The 23,277-nt window shown below is 39.4% G+C and overlaps 1 protein-coding gene and 1 pseudogene across 2 annotated transcripts; one reads left to right on the forward strand and one right to left on the reverse strand.

The window, feature by feature from the left end:
• Positions 1-2,394: 2,394 nt before the first annotated feature.
• LOC124156432 (chromatin assembly factor 1 p55 subunit-like) lies at positions 2,395-4,356 on the forward strand. 2 transcript variants are annotated; one of them, XM_046530984.1, is made up of 2 exons: positions 2,395-2,501; positions 2,640-4,356. In XM_046530984.1, exon 2 carries the CDS (start codon positions 2,763-2,765, stop codon positions 4,047-4,049), a length of 1,287 nt encoding a protein of 428 aa, XP_046386940.1. In that variant the 5' UTR covers positions 2,395-2,501; positions 2,640-2,762; the 3' UTR covers positions 4,050-4,356. The 2 variants fall into 2 exon arrangements, with proteins under 2 accessions (XP_046386940.1, XP_046386941.1); XM_046530985.1 differs by having other exon boundaries at positions 2,435-2,538.
• Positions 4,357-20,726: 16,370 nt separating this feature from the next.
• Positions 20,727-22,738, reverse strand: LOC124155255 (annotated as a pseudogene).
• Positions 22,739-23,277: the final 539 nt, after the last annotated feature.

The following is a 23,277-nucleotide window of genomic DNA, read 5'->3' on the forward strand; positions in this document are numbered from 1 at the left end:
TAAGAACTTTGTTTAAAATAACGCATTTAATGCAGCACCAATTTCCATGTTGATGTTTATACAGAACTCGAGATATAAGTTAATATTTGTCATAGAATTTCGTTTAAAAAATGTAAACGCTGCTCAAAAGACAAAGAATTCAATTCTTAATATATATTTCTTGAGAAATGAACAAATATTTATTAAAAAAACTGACTGGATAAACAATTGTATGACCGCTATCCCTTACCGCTAAGAAGGGTAATAAAAGACAAGAGGTCAGAGTACCTGCTCCCGGATTCCGAGAGTAAAACCTAACCCCGCAGTGTTGGATCCCGAAACAAAGGCGACGTAAACCCGCGACCGTCATAAAAGGGGAGAGCTAGAAAACATGTATATATGGCTTTCGTTTTCTTGGGTAGGGAAATCTCAGACAGAAATATACGGCTTTCGTCTCCCGCGTCAAGAAACGTCCACACGTATCTTTACGTCTTTAGTAGGGAAAAGGTTAATCGCGAAAAATAGATATCGCCATTTAAAAATCTAAAAGCATGAAATATGTTCTCCAGGAGTAATAACCTTTCGATTTAGGCAATAAAAAAATAATAGGAAACCACCCTATCTTAAAGATAAATATCTTTGATTACTAATACCCTTATAGGTGTGTGGTCATTAAAACCGTGGTTTATAAATACTATCGTTTTATGTGAAATGCCTCCTAGTAACCATCATGACCAAAAGCAGCTGCTGTGCATGTCGTAGGTAAAATAGACCCTGGGCCTGAGTGTGGGAAATCAATTCTGTTGTAAACACATTGTCTGTGTTCACAACAAGAGTTCTAAGAAAGGCAATAAGTGTAGCATTGCAATAATAGGGTGGTTTCCTATTATTTTTTTATTGCCTAAATCGAAAGATTATTACTCCTGGAGTACGCAATTCACGCTTTTAAATTTTTATATGACGATAGCTATTTTTTGCGATTAAATGAAAAGTGAAAATTTTCAAGTGTGCAGAAACGCGGCGGGTATGTACGAATGCCGGGAAAAACTCCGTGTGACGTCGTTCTGCTTCCCGTTGCTGCAAGTGAGGTTACCTTGGGGCGAGGCTCTGTGTGCTGATACGACGCAGGATGCTAGCAGGTATTGCTTGGCTTAAATAAGAATTATTAATACCCTATCGAACAAAGGAAACCTTCTGACCATAGGCAATATTAATAGGTGATTATTAAGTCATGTTTCCCTGAGCTCTGTGCCTCATGCATGCATTGGTAACCTCAGACAATGTAAAACTCCTATCCTCTCTTGTAGAAACTAGGTCCCTGCGACGTCACGTGGAGTGGCATCACATGGGCGCCAATATGGCCTTTTTCAAATGAGGATAAAATTGACCCTTGTCATTCGTCTAAACCAATATTTCTAAAACCAAATAATTTGTATATTATGAATACATACACTAATGGTGGGTAACGAATCGCAATCAATGCCTTTCGTTTTCTTTGATGAAGGAAACTACCCTATTGGATGGTATGCATTACATCAGTCCTTTCGATATAAACCTGGTTACATGGTGAACTAATTTTTACAAGTTAATGTTTCAATTTATGGATGTCTGAGCAAATGCAAAAATTGTCCACAGGTCTGACATACTATTGCTTTAATAAATAACGGAAATCCTTTGAATCTGATGTAAGTTAGGATTGTTTGAGTTTGATGTACATATGTTTAAAAATTCCATTTTATTGCTTTAAAACCTTTCATCCATGCGAATGAACTTTTGTTATTTACTATATTCAGTAATGAGGTCTTGTGGGCAGACAACTATAGAGTGGATGGCAATATTTGGTGGAACTGTGTAGCAGGAAACATAATCTCAGATACACTAATATTGTTTGTTCAAAAAATTATTTAAAGATGCTTCCCTTTTCGTTGGTTGTTGAAGACCTTGAAATTAAAATCAGGAATGAGTTTGCAGTCCATCAAATGTTTTGCTAAATTAGAGGTTGATCATGTCTTACCCAACATTTCTTATGTTCAGATATGCTTATTTTGATTGCACATCCAGTTTTACCAGTATATACAGAATTGCAATTAGGCGTGTAAAAATTCATCGGCAAGGACCAAAGCGGTGTGTAGAAGCTTTTTTGTAATATCATTAATTATTCCCTTGGGATATTTTTACATTGCAAAGCAGTGCATCAATTTATAAAAATACATTTTTAATGTTCTGAGTGCCTCTGAGTATTGAGTTCACCGTTATACTTCGCGGTATTACGATTTCAAGTTCAATAAAACCTTTTCATACACGAGATCCTAATTGGATTTGCAGTTTCGGGTTTCTTGTACATACACACTTGTAGAGGCATTTTAAAATACGCGGGCGTTCGCAAGTAAACTGATTTTCCTGCCATCTCGCGGAACACTTGAAGTCTGACATTCTGTGTAGTTGTTTCGGCGCGTGGATAAGTGTGGATAAGTGCCGGAAAATAGTCCGAAAATAACGGATGGAGTGTTACTAAATGCCAGGTATATTCATGGTTTAATACATTAGAAATTTTACCGAGTAAGTGTACATCTCACCTTATTTTCGGTTCTTATTTGGATATTTTGGTTGTAAATGAGCTTAGTCAATTACTAGTGCAATGTTGTGTTTTGCATTTTCAGGATAGTGAATTCGGCGAACATGTGGGTTAGATTTTTATTCCTCAAATTCTCGAATTGCAAATTGTGCCGTTGGAACTAACTTCTTGATGAGCGTAGTTTGAAATTTGTGGCAATATCCCATCTATGAACATGGGTGATAAGGACGGCGAGAACTTTGACGACGCGGTTGAGGAGAGGGTGATAAACGAAGAAAATAAAATATGGAAGAAAAATACACCATTTTTGTACGATCTTGTGATGACACATGCGTTGGAATGGCCTTCTCTGACAGCTCAGTGGCTTCCTGACGTGACGCGGCCCGAAGGAAAGGATTATTGTGTCCATCGTTTAATCCTTGGAACACATACTTCAGATGAGCAAAATTATCTTTTAATTGCCAGTGTTCAACTCCCGAATGAAGACACACAGTTTGATTCTTCTCAATACGATAATGATAAGGTAGAATTAGGAAGTTTCGGGTCAGTAAGTGGTAAAATTGACATTGAGATTAAGATTAATCACGAAGGAGAGGTAAATAGAGCGAGATACATGCCGCAAAATCCTTGCGTTATTGCCACCAAAACTCCCTCTAGTGATGTGTTGGTTTTTGATTACACGAAACACCCTGCTAAACCAGATTTGAGCGGTGAATGCAGACCAGATTTACGCCTTAGAGGTCATCAGAAGGAAGGCTATGGGCTCTCCTGGAATCCCAATCTCAATGGTCACTTATTAAGTGCTTCCGATGATCACACTATTTGTTTGTGGGACATTAATGCCTCTCCAAAAGAACCCGGAATCATTGACGCCAAGACTATTTTCACTGGACACACAGCTGTAGTAGAAGATGTTGCTTGGCATTTACTTCATGAATCTCTCTTTGGATCTGTGGCAGATGATCAAAAGTTGATGATTTGGGATACTCGCTGTAATACTATTAGCAAGCCATATCACACTGTGGATGCGCACACTGCGGAAGTTAACTGCTTATCGTTCAACCCATTCTCAGAGTTCATACTGGCAACCGGTAGTGCTGACAAAACCGTTGCCTTGTGGGATTTAAGAAATCTGAAACTGAGACTGCATTCTTTTGAATCTCAGAAAGATGAAATCTTTCAGGTTCAATGGTCTCCCCATAATGAAACCATTATTGCCTCCAGCGGTACTGACAGACGTCTTCATGTTTGGGATCTCAGCAAGATTGGCGAAGAGCAAACCGGAGAAGATGCTGAAGATGGGCCTCCTGAATTGTTATTTATTCATGGGGGCCACACTGCAAAGATAACTGACTTTTCGTGGAGCCCCAATGAGCCGTGGGTGATATGCTCAGTTTCTGAGGACAATATTATGCAGGTTTGGCAAATGGCAGAAAATATTTATAATGATGAAGAGGGTGATACCCCAGCTTCAGAATTAGAGCCAACTTCTTAAGGTTCTGTGTGTCCATTCTCCCGCTTTTGAGTGTATCCATTGTGACTCGAACTCTTAAGCAGCCGTCATGTGATGAGTGTTGTCATTCAGTGAAGGGCGTGTTATTTTTTGTAGGTATGTACTTACCTATAACTATTCTGTGATGATGGAATTTGTGAATATCTGCACGTTAGACCGTAATGACTCATTATGCAGGCGTTTAAGGTATCCGCATTTCTTATACTTCGTCCATTAATTTGTTAGGCAAGTCATCTGGTTTCTATTATTGTAAGTTTGGATGAGATAAAAATAAATACATGCCATGATATGTGATTTTTGTTAACCATCTCTGCACTTCTATGTCTTGTTTGACTGTGTGATGGTTTAGCTATTAGTACATTTCAGGGTTTGTCGTTCTCTTAAAAATTGTATTGCGTAGGGTAATAGCTGTAAGCTTTAAACGATTTTACTTGTAACTTTCATTACTCAGTCAATAGGTTTGAGTTATTTTCTATTCAAAGCATAGTTCGTAGCTAAGGAGATGAACATGCTGACAAACTACAGTATGAGGATCTGTGTGCTGTTGATATGCCATGATGTTGAAGACTGGTGAGTACATGAATTTCCCATTTTGTGTTGATGGAGTAGTTTTGTCTTGCTCTTGTTATACGTCATAACTACGAAAAAATGCTCCTTATTTGCATTGCTATCAACTCCTAAGTACATAATTGGTGCATTAAATGCTTGAGTAGTTACGTAATATCCTTGTATGTCGTCTATTTTTCTAGATGCTATCCTGTGGAATTTAAGGTGGGCCTTGTTATCCTTGGCTAACTCTAAAGATTCTGTAAACATACTTTCCTGGTATCTTTTTGGATTGGGGAAATAATGGTGAAGTGGATGTGAGCTGATATAAGTTAAGGTTGGTGCAGGTTTTGAATCGTGAAAATTTCTTAGTGTTAAAAAACTTTGGGATTGTATTGGTTTTTCTTGTGCCATTTTTTGTCTCTGTCTTGCCAGCTGAAGCTACTTTAAATGTGAAGGTCAACATTTCGGTCAGTGATAGGTTCCAATTGTCTTAGTTTTTTTATCAGTGTTGATAATCCCTAGTTTATTAGCCAATTTAATCAAAATAAGAGGAAAGTGAAGGTAATACTGCAATATTGAAACAAATACCCTTTATTAATAAAAATTATATAATTGTAAATATTATGCCTTGTGTATTCCTGTGGGCAGGATAAGGTTTTCATTCTTGATCTATTGAAAAACTGTCTTACTAATTTTACAATAAGCTATTTATTTTTGGCTCATATAATTTCAGTCTCCTTTTTGCAACTTGATGTGCATTTATCAATACTTTTTCATCTTTTCACTGTACTTGGTATTTCTTTTAAACCAAGCCCTGTAATGACAGTACAATTCCTACCTCCTTGGTCATGTTACAAACAAGCCACAATTCACGTTTAAGTCCTTGTGTTGTGCTTCATATTTGAATGCTGAGGTAGTGGTTTTGAAATATGCATGTTTTTACTAGAATATTTTAAACAATTTTTTTCAGATTTTTCTAATTATGATTCATTCCTTCATTACATGGCTCTGTATTTCTTTTTTTAATGCTTCAATTTGACACTTGTTGAATGAAATTGTCTGTAGGCTACTGTTTTTTGGTGTGTTCACTTTCAATCATTAGGTTTTAAAAATTATGAAAAAATTTTTTTAAAGAAGCTCGTGTTGAATCAACATTTATAAAATATTCTATGTAATGATCCAAAGAAGTGTGTGAATTAGTCTGGGGAAATGGAGACGTATATATTTTTCCAGAAAATTTCAGGGACTTTAAATTTGGGAATCTTGTAATGACTGTGGTACCACACCCAACAGTTTCCTCCTTAATTTTCCTAAATTTCAGCTCTATACGTCTGTAATAAGTGACTCCCCTCAATGCTGGTTGAAGCAGAAGTGACACTATAGCATTGCTTACTGTTTATTGGTACCACAATTCAAAATAAACAAAAAATGTAATTTAAACCAGCACTCAAAATAGCAATCAAAAAATACCACAATCCTCCCTTCCTACAACTGTTGCTTCCCAATAAAAACTGAGGTAATACATATACTCGTGATAATTTTTAATTACAAGCTGTAAAAAAATACACTTACATATCTAACATGAATGATAAATAATTCATGACAATATGCAAATAAATACTAAACAAAAAAAATAATACTTTCACAAGTCTTTCCCTCTTTGTTCTTAACCTCTGCGGAATGCATTTTTCATGAATCACTGGTCCTACAATTCTGTTTCCTTTTCTTTCTTACAAGGTCTTTAATTTATGACAGGACCCCGAGTCACTAGGTTTTCTTGTGACTCCCTATACCTTGTCCTTCCATCATCTGGCCTGGTTGTGCTTCTTTCTGGATTGTATTCCCTCTCTCCCAAAATCTCACTGCTCTGGTCCTGGCCCTCAACTGGTGTATGTGCCTCTGAATAATAATGCCTTCATTGGTCACCATATCATACAATCTTTATCTCAACACATCCCTAATATACCTCGAAACAGGGTACCTTTTTGGGGCTGTCTTGTGGAACTCGTGTGTGCTACAGAAACAATTTTTTATGAGATACTTTCATGAGTCAGCTTTGAACCTCTCTTATCAAGGTAATTCATGGGGGATCGTGTTGCACGTTTTTAAGCCCACAGCTAAAGGGCTTGTCAGGTTAATTTTTATTTGTGGTGGGTGATTTGTGTATCTGAATGAGGCTTGTTAGATTATTGTGGATATCATTATTTGTCCTTAATATGTGGAGATTGACCTTGATGAATATACTTAGTTTAAAAATTAAGAGCAAGGTATAGCAAATTCTCTAAGTGCTCAAATGGTGGCCTATGAAACCTGGACAATTGACTTTTCCCATACATGTAGCACAAACTCGTTCTTCAGTGCCTGGTCCATGAAGGCCCTGAATTTACAATACCTATAGCTCTCTTCCTGACCAGCGGCCAAATCTGGGACTCTCTCCTCGGCCAAATGAATGTGTTGATTGAATTTATACTGCTTGGCTATCACCAACTTTTTCAAGTTGAAAAACGATGACATCTTTCTCAAGTCTTCATAAGTTCATTCTGTGGCTTCTGGGGCTCCCACAAGTTCTGCAGGATGGCGAGTGCTCCTTTGCTTATCTTTATAGAGGTTTTGACTGAAGAGAACCTGAATTTTCTTCAGAAATAAAAGCACTTATTTATCATATTCTCATTACCCTTCTCAGTTTTGGTGAAAATTACGAATCTCAGTTTTTTCTCCTCAATTCCTACATCCGCGAGCCATCAAAGTCATACTCTTTCTAATGTAATTTTGCTTTTCCAGAATCCTACTTGACCCTCATGAAGGAACTTCTCTGCTTTTTGTTCTATTTTCCTGTAGGCTATCCTTATCAATTCATTAATGCATTTGTTATTCTTAAATGTTTACAGTCGTCTTGGGAATAGGAATGATGTTCTTCTGTAAGTCCCTTGCCATGTACCATTTCCGCACATGCTGTAGATTGATTTCTGAAGTAGAGTTAACATATTCTCTCCTGCATTTACAATATGGTCTGCAGAAATATCTCCATCTTCAGATCCTTCATTCATCTGAAGGTACTTCACTGTGTGGCTGTAATCTGTCTTTATTGATAAAGCCAATACTATGAGTTTGTGGCTATGGGGTGTAGTTTGGGAATAGAAAACAGTGTGCACATTCCTCAGCTCAAGGCCTTCTGAATTTTGTGATGTGCAACTGGGGTCAATACAGTTTTATCTGTTCTTCTTCCTTATTTCAAAGTGTACTCCCAATAGTAATCACTTACATTATTGTCATTGGTGAATATTTTAGTTCCCGCAGGGGCAGGGAAATGCTTGGTTTTAATGAAGCTAGGGGTTTGGGATACTAATTGTATGGGATTTTGTGAAGGAGTTTGTTATTAAGGGGGAATTCAATATAGTATTTAAATTGGAAGTTAGATTTGCCAATTGCATTCACTTAATTGAGTTGATAAGTGTTCTTAATTTTTTTCCTGTTGAAGATAAAGTAGAGATTTTATTGTATCCTGATGCATGATTGTTGAATGTGAATGTATGTATGTATATACAGAGTATATTTCTTCAACCCTGTAGTCATTAAACCCCATGCAGTGACATATCTAGCAAATAATTCATCCTTGGTCCTTTTCTTTCAGAAATTGTCCATTCATTATTCTCATGAATAAATTGCGTACTGTCTGCTTTTCTATTCATTCTCTGTTGGAGCTTGCAGAGCTACAACATGATACATTCAGGGTGACCAAATCTCGTGTCTCTGGTTGGAAAAGTGACTGGGGTTTCTAGTATGTCAATGACTAGTTATCTTCCTTGTTGTGTCCAATGATCTCTCTGTTTAATTTTATTAAAAATCAGTGAAAGTGAAGGTTAGGCTCTCCTTGCCTGTAGTTGCTAGCATCCTTTTCTCTTAATTTGTCTATATGAAAATTTTATTATCATCCATCCCTGAACCGACAAATTAGATGAGAAAGTATTACCATTGCCTCCATATTAGATAAGTGAAGCACCTCAAACAATATTTTTTCAGTCCACTATGACTTATTTCCAACATATGCTGCTATGTTTTTATCTTCTCTATTTAATGGGTCCATTCTTGTTTTTTTGATATTTGATCTACTGCTTCACTCATATATCCTCCCTCCATTTTATATGTATCTTTCTCTTTGCTTACTGTAATTTTGTGTGTCAAATTCATGTTTGTTTCTTTGACTTATTTTCCAACTTCAAAATTGCCTGCTTCAAATTTTCATTTTCCCTTCATTAAGGCCCATCCTCCACTTCATTATTTGCTTCTCCATGTGAGTTTCACAAAGTTTATACATATAGTATATTTACCGTTTCCTCTCTTGGGTTTTTCCTAGTTTTTTGTTTCAGTTGGCTTCAGGACCCAATTTATCTTCTGATGTGTAGTGAGCCTGTATTTCTTAAGCCTTTATCTGGACATCCTCTTCTAACAGGACTCCTCTCCTCAGTCCTCATTGTTATTTTATCAGGCTCTAACTCTACCTATTTCTCCAAGTCAGCAGTATTATTGCTTAGTTCTCTACTGACCACATGGATGAACAAAAAAGCATTATGGTTTAATCATTTCAACCCTCTTACTTACTTCTTCAACTTACCCATTCATCTTCAGGACTGCCACTCCTACCTACTTTCTACTGATGCTTTATCCCTTGTTCTCAAGACTGAAATATACTCCAAATTTTAGGAGTAGATCCAGCTGGCACTTCATTGTCTTCATGGACCATTTATGCATTTGCATAGGATCTAACCTGATGAAATTTTCTCTGTGCAAGTCGGAAGTTGATGTGTTGAGTTTTTGAATGGGATATGCTCAGGAAACACTGACTTCTTAATGTATATTGAAATATATTACCTCATTTTTCCACTGTTTCCCCAAAACATGTACCTGGGTACCACTGAAGGCAGCGCCTGTCAAGAATGTGAAAGGAATAAACTGCTCACCTGTGCATGCCAACACCATTTTGTCGTAAATATTTGTGCTCCGCTGTTGTCTCAAATAAACCTCATTGCAAACTGGTAGAATGAGTGCAGATGATCTTAAGTTTTACCCTAATGCAGGATGTTCTAATGTGTTGTGTTGTCTTGGTCATTATCATGCTTCAAAACTTTGCCACATAATGGCATCTTTTTAAAAATCTGTAATTGAATGAAATCATTTCATTTTTCAGTGGAATAGAGGCTTTTAGGATGACAAGTTAAGCAAATTTGGCCTCTCATGGAGTTTATGTCTGTATTTATTGCAATATTGTCATTTTTGAAGTTGGATTAAAATTTATTTAATTAAAATTAAATAAGATAAATTCATTTATTTTTGCCTGTCCTTGTTTTTCACCATCTTCATTTTATGGAAATATCCTGCTTTTATTTTTTTTTTATTTTTTTTTTTTTATAGTTCAGCGAGGAAGTGGTGTCTATTTTCATGTTGGGTGTGTTTTTTAAATGAATTCATGAAATTAAGGGGACTTAAATCCTAGACAAAATATATGTAGTTAAGAATTTATTACTCCTCCCTCATTCATGATGTTAAAAAATTATTTTTAGCTCTAATTCCATTCAAATGTTTGGAGACATTTGGTGCCATTGAAAATAGTGATGAATTTAAATGGCAAATTCAGTGGAATAGAATTACCAAGTTTTATTGTAATTTTTTATATTTATTCTATTTGAGGTTTCACGAAGTTAACTAGAGAACTGTCGATGGCCATGGAATTTGTGTAGCTATTTTATCCAGTGAACAAAATTAATAGTAAAAATTGTGGAACTTAATTTAACTGCTGACTTTAAAGAAGTGCACATTATTTTTCTTCTGCTACATAAATGAATGTGGAATTAAAAATGTTTAAATTTTATATGATTGTGGTTTTATCATTTTCACTGTCTTGGCTTTCCACTACTTTAAGTTATGTGATAATTTGTGGAAATGTAGGAATGTCAGCATTATAGACGACTTAGTAAATTACAGCAATTGAGTTTTGAAACTATTTATAGTAAATAAACCAGTTCCTCATTTCTTGGTTGAAGCTCATGCGGGTGTAACTGTTGGGGATATTTTTCTGACGTGCCGTATGTACTTATTTGATTTGTAGCCCGATGTTTTGTGCCTTTCGCTGGTCTCTTTTTCTGAGGAAATCAGATTCTTATTCCTGAAGAAAAAGTGATCAGTGACGGCTGGAATTTCATGTAATTAACTGAATAGGTACACTGGGCACACTAAAAAAATCACCAAGAGTTCCTGATTGTTAAACTCATTACTTCTTCCCAGGTACCTGCTGGAAACGTTACTGCTTGTGGAATATTTTATTCTTTGGCTGTTGATGATAGCATCAGCAGTTTTTCTATTGATAATGCCATTAATTGAATCAGCTCACCATGACGAAAGGTTTACATATTTTTTATGAATGGCCCAATGTGTTTTAAGACATGTCCATTGGATGCCCTGAGGGTATTGTTCTTGCAGCTCATAATTTTGCTGTAAAGCTTAGGGAGAGGCTGAGCTAATTGGGTATGTTGTACATTTAGAATGATCATTGCCAGCTTCAATTTATGTTCTTGGTAATTCTTTATCTCAACTAGTCAATTGATGGCTAACAGGCCCTGTTGGCATCCACATGTTTTTGGTATACTGGCATTCTGCTCTTTTGAAGATTTTTCAAAGCATTCAAGTGTTAATAATTTACAGTTTCCTGATCTAAAAAGCTTTCCTCCTGACATTTGGAACAGTATAAAACAAATCCATTCCATCACTCTTTTTACTGTCCTAGATCTGCATAAATATAGCCCTGCATTCATTGGGTGTGGCTCAATAATTCTGGCAAGCTTTGATGAGTATTGTATGTATGTTATCTGTATCAAAGTTTATTTGAAGCCCTTCTATCTCCATTTATCTGAAATTACATACTATGTTACTTAAAGCACTATATTTTTTCTGTTAGCTTTTTTGGAATTGCATTACACTCTACTCTTCCATGTAAGCGACTATTTTTTGGCTTGAAACCACTCAATCCTTCAAAGTTACTCCTCGAAGTCAGTCTGTGTTATGTATAATGAATATTCCTGATGAGTGATTCATTCTTGGTTGAGTTCATGACCCAATAACTATACCTGTCAATGGTTGGGGAACCAAGTCAAGGCCCTGATGCCATCACTCATGGTGAAATCATTCTCCCCATCTCCCTCTAGCCAATTATCTTTCCTTGGAGAAGTGTTAAATAGCGATGTTAGAGAGCATGGAATAATGCATAAGGCAAGGGGGAGCTTATAAAATAAATGAAGAAAATTTTTTTGTTTATTGATGGCCACTGGTTCTGTTGTCTTGGTTGCGTCAGTGAGTTGTGTACCTGTGAGTCCAAACCCCTGTGGGTTGGGGTCAGAATATGCCCACAGCATCCCTGCTTGTCGTAAGAGGCGACTAATGGGGTAGGGGGAAGCCCCTGCATTAATTTTTTCAGATCCAATGTGACAAATGAACATTTATTTGATATAAAGTATAATAAATGAGTAAATTTAATACTTTTCTACCTTTCTGGTAACCAGAGGTCACTACAATCATCCTCATTTCATAATTACGAGTCATCAGAAAACAATCCCAAGATTGATGTACTGTATTAGACCAGCACGGAGTAACCTAGTACATACTTCCCTATGGAACTTGTTCGCTATTATTGAAATACTTGCCATTGCCTTCAACACTGGATCAGCTCTTGGAGCAGAAAGCACTTGGAAATTTGGGAAGCTACTCCTTTGGGTCCCTTGACAGATTTCAATAATTGCTCGTTTTCTCTCTCAAATGCAAACCCAGAGTTTGCCCCGGGTGGACCCCAGTCCCCTATGCTGGTTGCCAGATGTAGTACTTGGTATAGAAATTGAATGCTATCTTTGAATTTGGCTGGCAAGATGTCTCTCAGGCATGGTACATTGTAAAATAAAGGCAAAATTTCTTCTCATTGGCCTTCCAAAACTTCCTTTCTTCTATAGACCTTGGTAAACTTGCAATGCCATTTGCCATTGGGAGGTTTCATTGCTATGAAATCATTATTTATAGTGTGTAGAAGAGCTGGATGACCTTTGTGTTAAGCTCTCCCAACATCTTCAAAGCAAAAATTAACGGTTTGGCATTCCACACTAAGGAATATTAGATCCATTTAGTTTGGCACAGGTCCACGGACTATTCAAAAAAGGGGCAACCTTATAAGAGGAGATTGTCCGTTGACACCTTTTACTTAATACTTAGATTGAAATGCAGTAATGTTTTTTTTCCATTTTCCTATCTGTCCTGGATTTTGTCTCACCCTCAATCACAGAATAATTCATTTGACCCTCCATTAGCTCCCCTTGGTGAAGGCACCAACTGCTACTATGATAACCATTAAATTGTGTTGTATTTTGTAACAATGGCCCCACACAGTTGATTCGGAGATTGACTGTCTCGAGAGATGGTGAGCTATGGTCAATCTTTTTCCTCAGCTTCTGGTGGGCTTTACCAGGAACAGCTGCTGCTGTGACATACTTAAGCAAAACATTCTGATGATCGGGGAGTGCAAGGAAATTCGCAAGGATGAGGATAGGAAAAGAGTGGGAAAGAAGTAAGGATGACAGGTATTTGTTAAAAATCATTTATTATGAAACTTAAGTGGCATCGCTAAGAAATCATCCTCGTATTCACTCCCATCAGTTTATTCATCTTCGGGGTCACTTTCATTAAGCTGTATTATGAAAGACTCCAAATATCATCTCTGGCTATTTCTGTTTTTAAATCTTCTCAGTGCAGTTGTTCTGTGTGACAGACACCTGCAGCCCATCCTTACGTCACTATTGATGACCTGCACAAATAAATTTTGTGTGTCAATAGCGTCCTTATTACACTTGGCCCCTTATTTTTATTTGTAGATGTGGTTGGACTTTGAAGTTAATGGGGTTTTGTCAAAGGAGGAAAGATAAATGAGTCTACAGCATTGCTATTTTCTCCATTTACATTTATATTGCTATTTTCTGATGATCTCAATTTAATTGAGCTACACTTGAAGTCTGTGAATGTTAGTACTTCTGTCGTGGTGGCGAGTCGCGCCGTGATTAGGTTGGGGAGCACGTAAGAAATAATTACACATATGTAGGGAGCGAACACAGTTTATTGCTGATCAATGCTTAATGGATAGGGTGAGATCAAACGAATCAAATCAAAGCGGGAGGGGTGTAGCGGAGGGGGGGGGGCGTACTCACTCTACGAGGACGTGTGGTGACCCGTCTGGAAGGTCTCCCGGGGTAGGAAGTGGTGACGCAACTGGAGGTCTCCCGAGGAAGCGCGGTGACCCGGCGAGGTCTCCCGACGCGGGGAATGGTGACCCGGCGAGGTCGTCTCCCGACGCGGGGAATGGGGACTCGGCGATGGGGTCTCCCGAGGAAGGTAATGGTGACCCAGCGAGGGGGGTCTCCCGAAGAAGGTAATGGTGACCCAGCGAGGGGGGTCTCCCGAGGAAGGCGAGATGCAGAGTCAGCGACCGGCAAGGGTGTATTGGCCGAAGGGAGCGCCTCGATGACCCAGCAAGGGGTTCTGCCGTAGGCAGGGAATGGCCCTGATGCGTCTTCGATGCTCGCTTAAGTATTGTGCTTGCCGGGCATCAATGACGCCCTGGGTCGCCCGAAAACCGCTACTTACTGCGGTTCGTTGACAGGGACTTCCTAGGGACAGGTGCACATGAGCGGGGCCTGGCTACTCGGGAAAGACCCAAGGGACAAAAGGCGATAAAGTGTCGGGGTATGTGCACCCAAACCCATCAGGGGTGGACCCCGGCCAGCGGGAAGGGTTCAAAAGACAAAGGGCGTCGAACGGAATAGTGCCTCTGTGCTATGTGAACGGAATAGTGCCTCGGTCACTGGAAAAGGGTGAAGGGAGGCGGTGAGGGCAGGAGAAGGGGGGACATGACATCTTTGAAGAATGGGGTGGGATTGGAGAGAGGGTGGGCGGACGGGAAAAACCCTGTGGATGTTGGGGTCGGTTAAGGCGTGGATGAAGAAAGAATTTGACCATTTGTTTTCGGGAAGGGGTTCTTAAGGAGGGGAGAGTGGGTGACAAACACTTGTTCCTTCATGAGCATATTCATATCACTCTGTACAATTTCCAATTGCTCTGAAACATCAAGTCTTGTTCCCTTACTTTCGAAGTGTAGAATTTCAGTTTGAAAATGACAACAATGTAAAGTCTGTAGTAAGTGTTTGGCGAGAAGTGACGTTTCATCCCCATTTTTCCAGCACCTTCTATGTTCTTTCATTCTGGTAATGAAACTTCTGCCTGTTTGACGGATGTAACACATGTTGCATGATTCACAATTATCTTTGTAAATGCCGGATTGATGGATGGAATCTATCTTGTCTTTGTTACGACACAAAAATTCACCGTGAGTGTAGGGGTTGTAGAAAGAAACATTAAATTTATTTTTGGGGAATTTGCTAGCAAGCCTATTGGAAAGATCTCCCACAAACAAAAGCCAGCGCCATTTTTTAGATTTCTATGTGATGAGGGGAAAGGAGCATTGCTGTGTAATGGATCGCGTTTTCAACTTTCTCCGAGGGATTTTAGTAATAGTATTTACACTATAGCCATTTGAAACTGCAATTGATTTAATTTTGGATAGTTCACAATTGAAAGTGACTGCATTTAACGGTAGATTGACCACTCTATATAACATAGAATGAAATTGGGATAATTTTTGGAGGTTGGATGGCTTTTTTGGAGTCTCTCAGAATGATTGGATCACTATATCAGGGTTTTCTGCATACATCATGTTTGTCACCAGCTATGGATATGGAGAGATCGAGACAGTTTTGTTGCTTATCGGATTCTGTTTCCACTGTGAATGTAATATTAGGATGTTGAGCATTTAAAAGATTCAGAAAGTTACCTAACTGTCCGACACTTCCGGTCTAGCAGCAGATGATGTCGTCAACATAACGGTACCAGTAGAAGATGTTGGATAGGAGTGGATGCCCGGAATCAAATAATTGGCATTCTAAATTGTCCAAAAATATTTCAGCTAAGATAGGTGAAAGGGGAGAACCTATGGCAAGGCCGTCTGTTTGTTGGTAAAAATTCTTTTTCTACAAAAAAATAATTTTGGTTAGCTCACAATTCCATTAGACGATGAAGTTCACCTGACACACTACTGTCAATGCTGCAGTCTCTCGTAAGTAATAAGAGTGTTTGTACAGGTACAGAAGTAAATAGATTTTTACATAAATGAAACTAGCTTGGAGTTGGATGGTAACGTGATGTGTTGAAGTTTCTACGACAAAATGATGGAGTTCTTTAATGCTATATTTCAATGAAAAACCAGATAATTGCCTAAAAGTGATTTAATTTGGAGGCAAGCTTATAGGACGGTGAGCCTATGCACGACACCTCTGGGCGAACAGGCGTTCCATCTCAATGAATCTTAGGAAGGCCATAAAATCTTGGAGGTAGAGGATTCATCTGAAGTAACTTCCTTTTCTCACTGTCTCGGAATAAATTGCAGCAGGAAGATAACGCTGTTTTAACACTTTGTTTGGAATCTATCTGTTGGATCACGGGGGAGAATAACTAATGAGCTATCCTCCAACGCATTGTCACATTTGGTGGTGTACGAGGCCTTGTCAAGGATTATAACACTTCCCTTTGTGCGCTTTGGATATAATCAGATCTTCTTTTGTTCATTTCTCTTTGATCGATCGTAGCACTTGGGTCGTAGCGTACAAAATTGTGGAAAAGTGTTACGATCTTTTATCTATTTAAATGTGTCTAACTTCCTCCAATTGAAGCCTGAATCTGTTGAACTTACAAAGTTCAGTGTTTGGATCTCTTGGATTAAATAGGTCGCTTTTTCCGTCGTCGTCACAACTTTTTAACGTCAACATCCTCCTCTGAAGAGCTTTCAAAATTTTAAAATCGTTTTCCCTTATTCTTAGCAGATTTATTAATTTTATTATGCCTTGCCTTCACTTCCTTTGCCTTGCCTTCACTTCCTTTGCCTTGCCTTCCTTTCCTTGCCTTAGAACCAGTTTTGAGAGACCTTCCCCTAACCTTGGCTGCAGATTTTCTTTCAAATTGTTTCTTCGTCGATGCCTTCTCCTCTCTTTCAGGTACTGTTTCTTCCAAAACTACCCTCATTGGGGTTACCGTTAAAATGGATGAGTGACTTTTTCTTTTGGAACTTTCCTCTACCCTCACTGCTGCCAATTTTGTAATTGGAGAAAACTTTTCAAATGATTCAAGAAACGTTTTTTCAGGTATCAGAACCCGAATGGTTTCTCATTTGATGAGCAAGATACACCCATTTTTAGAGGCATTTGGAACGTCATTTCTCGCATGTACTTGAACATTTTCTCCATCTGCTTCTGTCATGATCATCTCCTTTGCCTTTCCATGATTTTCGGACTCTGGGTCATCTGGATCATCAATGCAAATTGGCTTCAGATTGTTAAAAGAGATTGTTAAATCTTATTCCTTGAAGGTGTTTGGGTTTACTGGGAAGATCCCAGTGCTGCGAAATCCCGATACTCCCTTCTCAATTGCTGCAACTAACATATATGCGTTATGAAAGATTGACGTTACGTCGTAAGGAGCGATTTTTTATATGGGTTTCTCTCATGAACTTGCCACACTCCTTACTGAATGCTCTTTTCTGAGGTCTAAAAAATGAGACATCGAGCGGTTGGATCTTGTGTGAGGTATGCGAGGGGGGATTGAGAGCATATGGATGTGGTTCCCATGACAAAATTCTTAGCTTTCCAGGGGCACGTGGCTTCCATGGCTATCGAGGATGAGTAGAAGATGATCTTCCAGCGAGGAGTTCAAGTTTTTCTCAAAGCGTTTGAGTCAATCCAGTAAAATGTACTCATTGGACTAACCGTTGTGGGAGCGGGTGTACCTTGAGCCAGCTGGTCAAACGTGCTGTTTTAAGGACACGAATTAACTCCATGTTTACGGAAAACCTCCCATTCTGTGGAATTTCCTTTAAAGGTTCTAGTAATGACAACAGAAACATGCGATCACTTACATCCTCCATTTTTTCTTCTCTCTCTTGGCGACTCTGAAGGCCAGTCTTCAAAATGTTTACCATATCCTCCAGTTCATTTAGAAGTTCTGCACTCTTCCTCATACCAACATAAGATGCTTTCGGAGTTGGCTGTGAAGGCTCTTCAGTGGGTTGCATTTGTACATCGTCTACCTGCTCATCAGTTTCCATGCTACCACATGCCCGTTTCTTTTCTATAATTGGTCCCAAAGATGAAAGTTGTTGAAATTACGCATAAGCCGTTTTACTTCCTGCAGCTGATCCACTTTTTGTAGTCTTAAGGCTCCCGCATACCTCGACCGATTTCGAAACGTAGCTTCTTCCCCCCTCCACCGAAAAACTCGGCCTGACGGCTGGCGAGAGGCCTTGGACCCGTGGGAGGGGGGTTTGAGGGGTGGGAGGAGAATACACAATAATGCCTTGAAAAGTTCTAAGAAACACATGATTTATTAAACGTACGCAGCTTTTGGTTTTCAAAAAAAAATTTAAATAAACACAACACAGACATCGAAAAAAGAACATCTCGCTCCATAATTTGTTTATGCACAGAGCACTTGAGAAAATGAAAATCAAACTTATCTTTGCACTGGTTGCAAAGCCACTCAGAAACTTTTGTGTGATGGCTGCCTGTTTAGAGTAGCTCCATCGTGTTAGTCAACACCTGTCCTATCACAGCACTAAGTTCCTCACTTGGTGTGATGCTCCCCACACACCTGGACTCCAGCACCATGAGGGCATCAGGAGTTGCACTGAAGGACACGATGTCAGTCCGGCAAGGTGGGCATTCTTTGTCCCTCAGGACATCCTCAGCTACTAGAGCAGCCAGGTATCCTATGGACCTCCACTTGAATGCACCACTCACAAGCTCATTAAGGCTCATGAGAATGGTGCATTATCAACCTCACAATTTCCTATGGCGGAGGAACTTACAAGGCCATTAATGATGGCAGTTTTCAGTGCCCCGATAAATAAGTGGGCATTGGGGTGGCGGTTGCACCCGAAGTTCTGCCTCACCACATCAAAAAGATTTTCGATGGGATCTTAGTTGAAACTGCGGGTGCTGATGTTAGGTGCCACATGCCCGTAAGCCTCCCAAAGGAGCTGAATGGCCTTGATGGTGGCAATCCAGCCATTCTTCGATGGCGCATTGATTCGCCGACCTCCATTCCTTGTATCAATGAACTTCCACCTTCCAATTTTTACAAGCATTTCCTTGAAAATCTGGTGGTGGTGGCTCCTCTGCGTCATAGGCGCCTTCATCTTCCGCCTCTCGTCCACCTTGCATCCAGAATCACCATTCAGTGAATCGAATAATTATTCAAGGGCAGGAACCTTTCCGCGGTCATTCCCGAGGAGTCCTGAAAATATGAAGCGATAATGTATCTGATTAGAGACCAAAATTTTTTTAAATACCTTAATTAATGGTGTAACTAAACTGTTCAGTTATTCTTAGGCGGTACGAAGTTTGCCAAGTCAGCAAGCATTAACATAAAATTAGAAAACATTACATAGTATTTACCTTCCAAAGGGGTTCTTCCCATCGTCCTCGAAGAACTCCTCCAAATGCCTCTATGATGCCCTCAATGTCACCTCTTGACCACCAAGAGAAACGCTTCATAGCCAAGCAACAAATTTCGGAAGCACTTGAGGAGATGAGGTGGATCATATACTGTGAACACAGTTTGGCCATCATAGGAGAAGCATGGGTTCAGGAATGATGCTCCCAAAAGCTTTAGGGCGCTAACATTGTTAGTGCCCATGTCGTCGACCGTGGCAATTAGTCAGCCCCATTCCCCTCAGCCTGTCCAATACCTCTTCTAGCATGGCCTTCAAGGCATCGGAAGATGTGGCCCCAGAACTCGGGTAGTATGCCAGCGGTTGCTTCCACTTGGCCCACACCCCCCTTACCATGAAAACCATGGCTACCTTGGCTGCCGCATTCCTTCTCTTCTGGCCCCCATGGTCTTCATAGCCCATAATGATATCTTGATGCGGCACTTACATCAACTCCTCCTTGATGGCTATCTCGTCGAACATCAAGATGCAGTACCTATCCCTCATTTTTTAACGGAAAATGAAAGGCATTGAAAGATTTGGCTCTTGATGCCAGGAAGAAAAAGGAAATTATACAGAATGTTAGTTGGAATTCTTTTAGAAGAAAGAGGATGAAGAGAGCGGAGAACGGTGTAGGTCTAAGGGGACTGCTTGAAAATGGAAAGAACTATTATTTTCTCTTTCTTTATCCATTTCCTTCCTTTAGGATTTTTCCTGCTACCCTTAAAGCCGCTACACACGTTCCAACCCGATCACCCGACACGACCGAACTACCCGACCATTCCTGTCGGGGCCAGCTCTACAGACGTCCCAACCAAACCACTCAACCCGACCCGACCAACTTACCAAATATTCCTCAGTACACAACGTGATCTCGTGGAGTGAAGTTGATTCTGGGTTGTGTTGGCCATGGCTCCGCATTTTTCCAAAAATCAAAAACTGGGTTTGGCTTTAGCCAATTTGGTCCTCATCGAGGATGTAAAAAAAGAGAAGAGTATGGGCGAAGAAGTGGCTGCTCAAGAGAGGAAGTTTCACACACATGAATTTACTTAAAGAATTGGATGGAAATGATTTCCGAAACTATTTGAGGATGGACGAAATGTGTTTCATGGAGTTGCTGAGCAAGATCAAACCTCAAATTATAGAAAAAATACAGTTATGAGGGAATGCGTGAGTGCTGAAGAGAGGCTTGTGGTGACGCTCCGTTATTTAGCCACTGGAAGGTCGTTGGAAGACTTGAGGTATAGTACTGCCATATCTCCACAACTGTTATCAAGAATAATACCATAAACTTGTGAAGCTATTTACAACAGTCTGAAGGGATACAGAAAGGTAAGTACAATAAATGTATAGTAAAATATTATTTATTACCATGAAAAAAAATCCAAATTTAAATATAATGATCTCTTAAATTAATAATTACAATAAATTGCGTACACAGGTATACCACTGTTTAAAAAATCAGAAAATAGAACCTTTAAGAATATTAAAAATTACATATTTGGAAACTGGAGAGTAGTTTTTTGTTGAATTTCTTCAGTTAACATTATTTGCTGAGTATTTTGATATGGGGTTTGGAGTGGAATGTGCTGTGGAATATTAATTTGTGGTGTTTGTGGCCTTTGATTGGAACTTGTAGAAGGGGAAGGAGTTCTGGGGTCTGAGGAATGTTGGGTAAAGGTAGGGGAAACCGAAGGTGAATGTTGAGGGCGCATAGGGTACTGAAAATGTAATTGTTGGGATGGATATAAATTAATGGTGGAGAAAGGGGTGAGTTTATTCATTTTCCCGTAAAAAATTACTTTAGCGAATAATTTTTCCGCGATAGCTCGTTGAGTTGCCTCTAGTTTCTGCAGTTGGACTCCCAACGACCGACCGATGATTTCGCATTCGCTTTCCTGGGTTGATAGCAGAGCTTGGACTGCGTCGATCATTTACTCTTTTTTTTGTCAAGACCTTTCCTAAATTTTTTTTTGGTGGTCCTTCAACAGCTGGTGGTAATACAGTTGAGGTTGAAGGAGGTTCTTCGCCTGGTTCACAATCGTCCTGAAAATAATCATACGATTTTTTCATGTTTCTGTTGCCAACATGTGAAGAAGAATGGAAAGAAGTGGAAAAAGAATTTCGTCAAAGATGGAACTTCGATCATGCGGTGGGGGCTGTAGATGGTAAGCATATCGCTGTTCAAAAACCGCCTCGTAGCGGATCCTTGTACTACAATTATAAGAAAAATTTCAGTAAAATACTGTTTGCCATCGTTAACGCCAAGTATGAGTTCATGTATGTTAATGCTGGTACTAATGGATGCGTTTCAGACGCCACTATCCTGAATAACTCTCGCTTTTACAAGAAGTTGTCAAATAATTCACTTCACTTACCACTTCCCTCACCATTACCAGGCACAAATAACTCTGTACCTTATGTATTTCTTGGCGATAGCGCGTTTGGGCTGAACAAACACTTCATGAAACCTTACCCACTTAAAAATATATCTCACGATGAACGTATATTCAACTACCGACTTTCTCGTGCAAGGAGGGTGGTTGAAAATGCCTTCGGCATCTTAGCATTTAGATTTAGGGTGTTTCATCAAGCAATTTCTTTGAGTGTTGAAAAGGTGGACATAATTATTTTAGCCTGCTGTGTTTTACACAATTTCTTATTGAACAGAAACCACCGATACGGAAATGAATCATCATTTGATCGAGAGGATGTTGATAACATCTAGTTTCAGCAAGGTGAATGGAGAAAATTGCCTTCACTGGTACCACTTTGTCAATCTACCGCGAGGGAACGATATGAAGAAGGGAATAGAGTACGACAAATTTTACACGCTATTTTAATAACGAAGGGAGAGTGACCTTCCAAGAACAGATGATTAGAGTCGGTCTCTAAGTTTTGCATTTATAATATAAAATAAGTACTTACGGTAAGTGGAGTGTCGATTGTTTCGCCTTCTTCCTCCAACGTTTCTGTTCCACTTGAAATCTGTGGCTTTTCCGTAAGAAAACTCAAATATTGGTAATACCACAACTTTGGCACGTATACGTAGTCGCTAGCAGCCCCGGTAGTTTCACTTGCTGATACCTGTGGCGTAACGATAAAGTAATAAATGTCATTGTTTCATTATATTTCACATTATATTGTGTTATATTCATTAAATTTTGCAGTAATAATTATAACTACTTTGTTTACCTCAAAATTCATAGAATATTTACTAATAAAACGAATGAATGAAAAGATTATTTATCATTTCTTACCTTTTTTTCTTCTCTTTTGTATGCCGTTCGCATATTCTCCAGCTTCTTCTTTAAGGTTCATAATGTTGCATTTCCACTTGAGGTTTTATAAATTTCTAGAAGGGCATTATAAGCCTCTTTCCTCCTATCCCTATTGGAGTAATGCTCATCCTTCATATCCCATAAACACCGGTACTGTCTCCAGAAATGCCACTCATAACTCTCTTCATTTGAAACTTGAGCCATTTCAGCACAAAACACGACCTCCAACGACCATATCCAGGGGTAGACTGAGTCGGGTCGGGATCAGGAGTCGGCCGATAACGGTACACACGTTGCGACGCCACAGAAATCGGGGTAGGGCGGTCGGCGGTTGGACAGTCTTGCAGGACCAACCGCCCGACCGTCGGGTCCGACTGTTTTCGTCGGGCGACAGGCCTACACACCCTTCAACTGTCGGCGCCAACGTAGTTGGTCCCGACAGTTGGGTGGTCTGGTCGGAACGTGTGTAGCGGCTTTTAAGATCTTCTCGAGACCCTACAGCAATTTCCCTTCTGAGTGGATACTGTGCAGGTCCGAACTGAATCTTTTGGCAAGATTCCTCCACCGGTTTATCTTGCAACAATCATTCAGCAGCTCGTTGTACATGACCCTCTTCCTTGGTGTCATCTGCCCCACTCTTGTCATACCAATATCCCTCAGGATTTACCTCCTAACACCTTAACCCGAAAAAGGCCGAGTCCCAGACTTGGCCATTGAATCACCCATACTCTCTGTGACAATTGAGGAAGAAGATGGAGCAGAA

Source organism: Ischnura elegans, chromosome 3, assembly GCF_921293095.1.
Source record: "Ischnura elegans chromosome 3, ioIscEleg1.1, whole genome shotgun sequence".
Taxonomy (NCBI): Eukaryota; Metazoa; Arthropoda; class Insecta; order Odonata; family Coenagrionidae; genus Ischnura; species Ischnura elegans.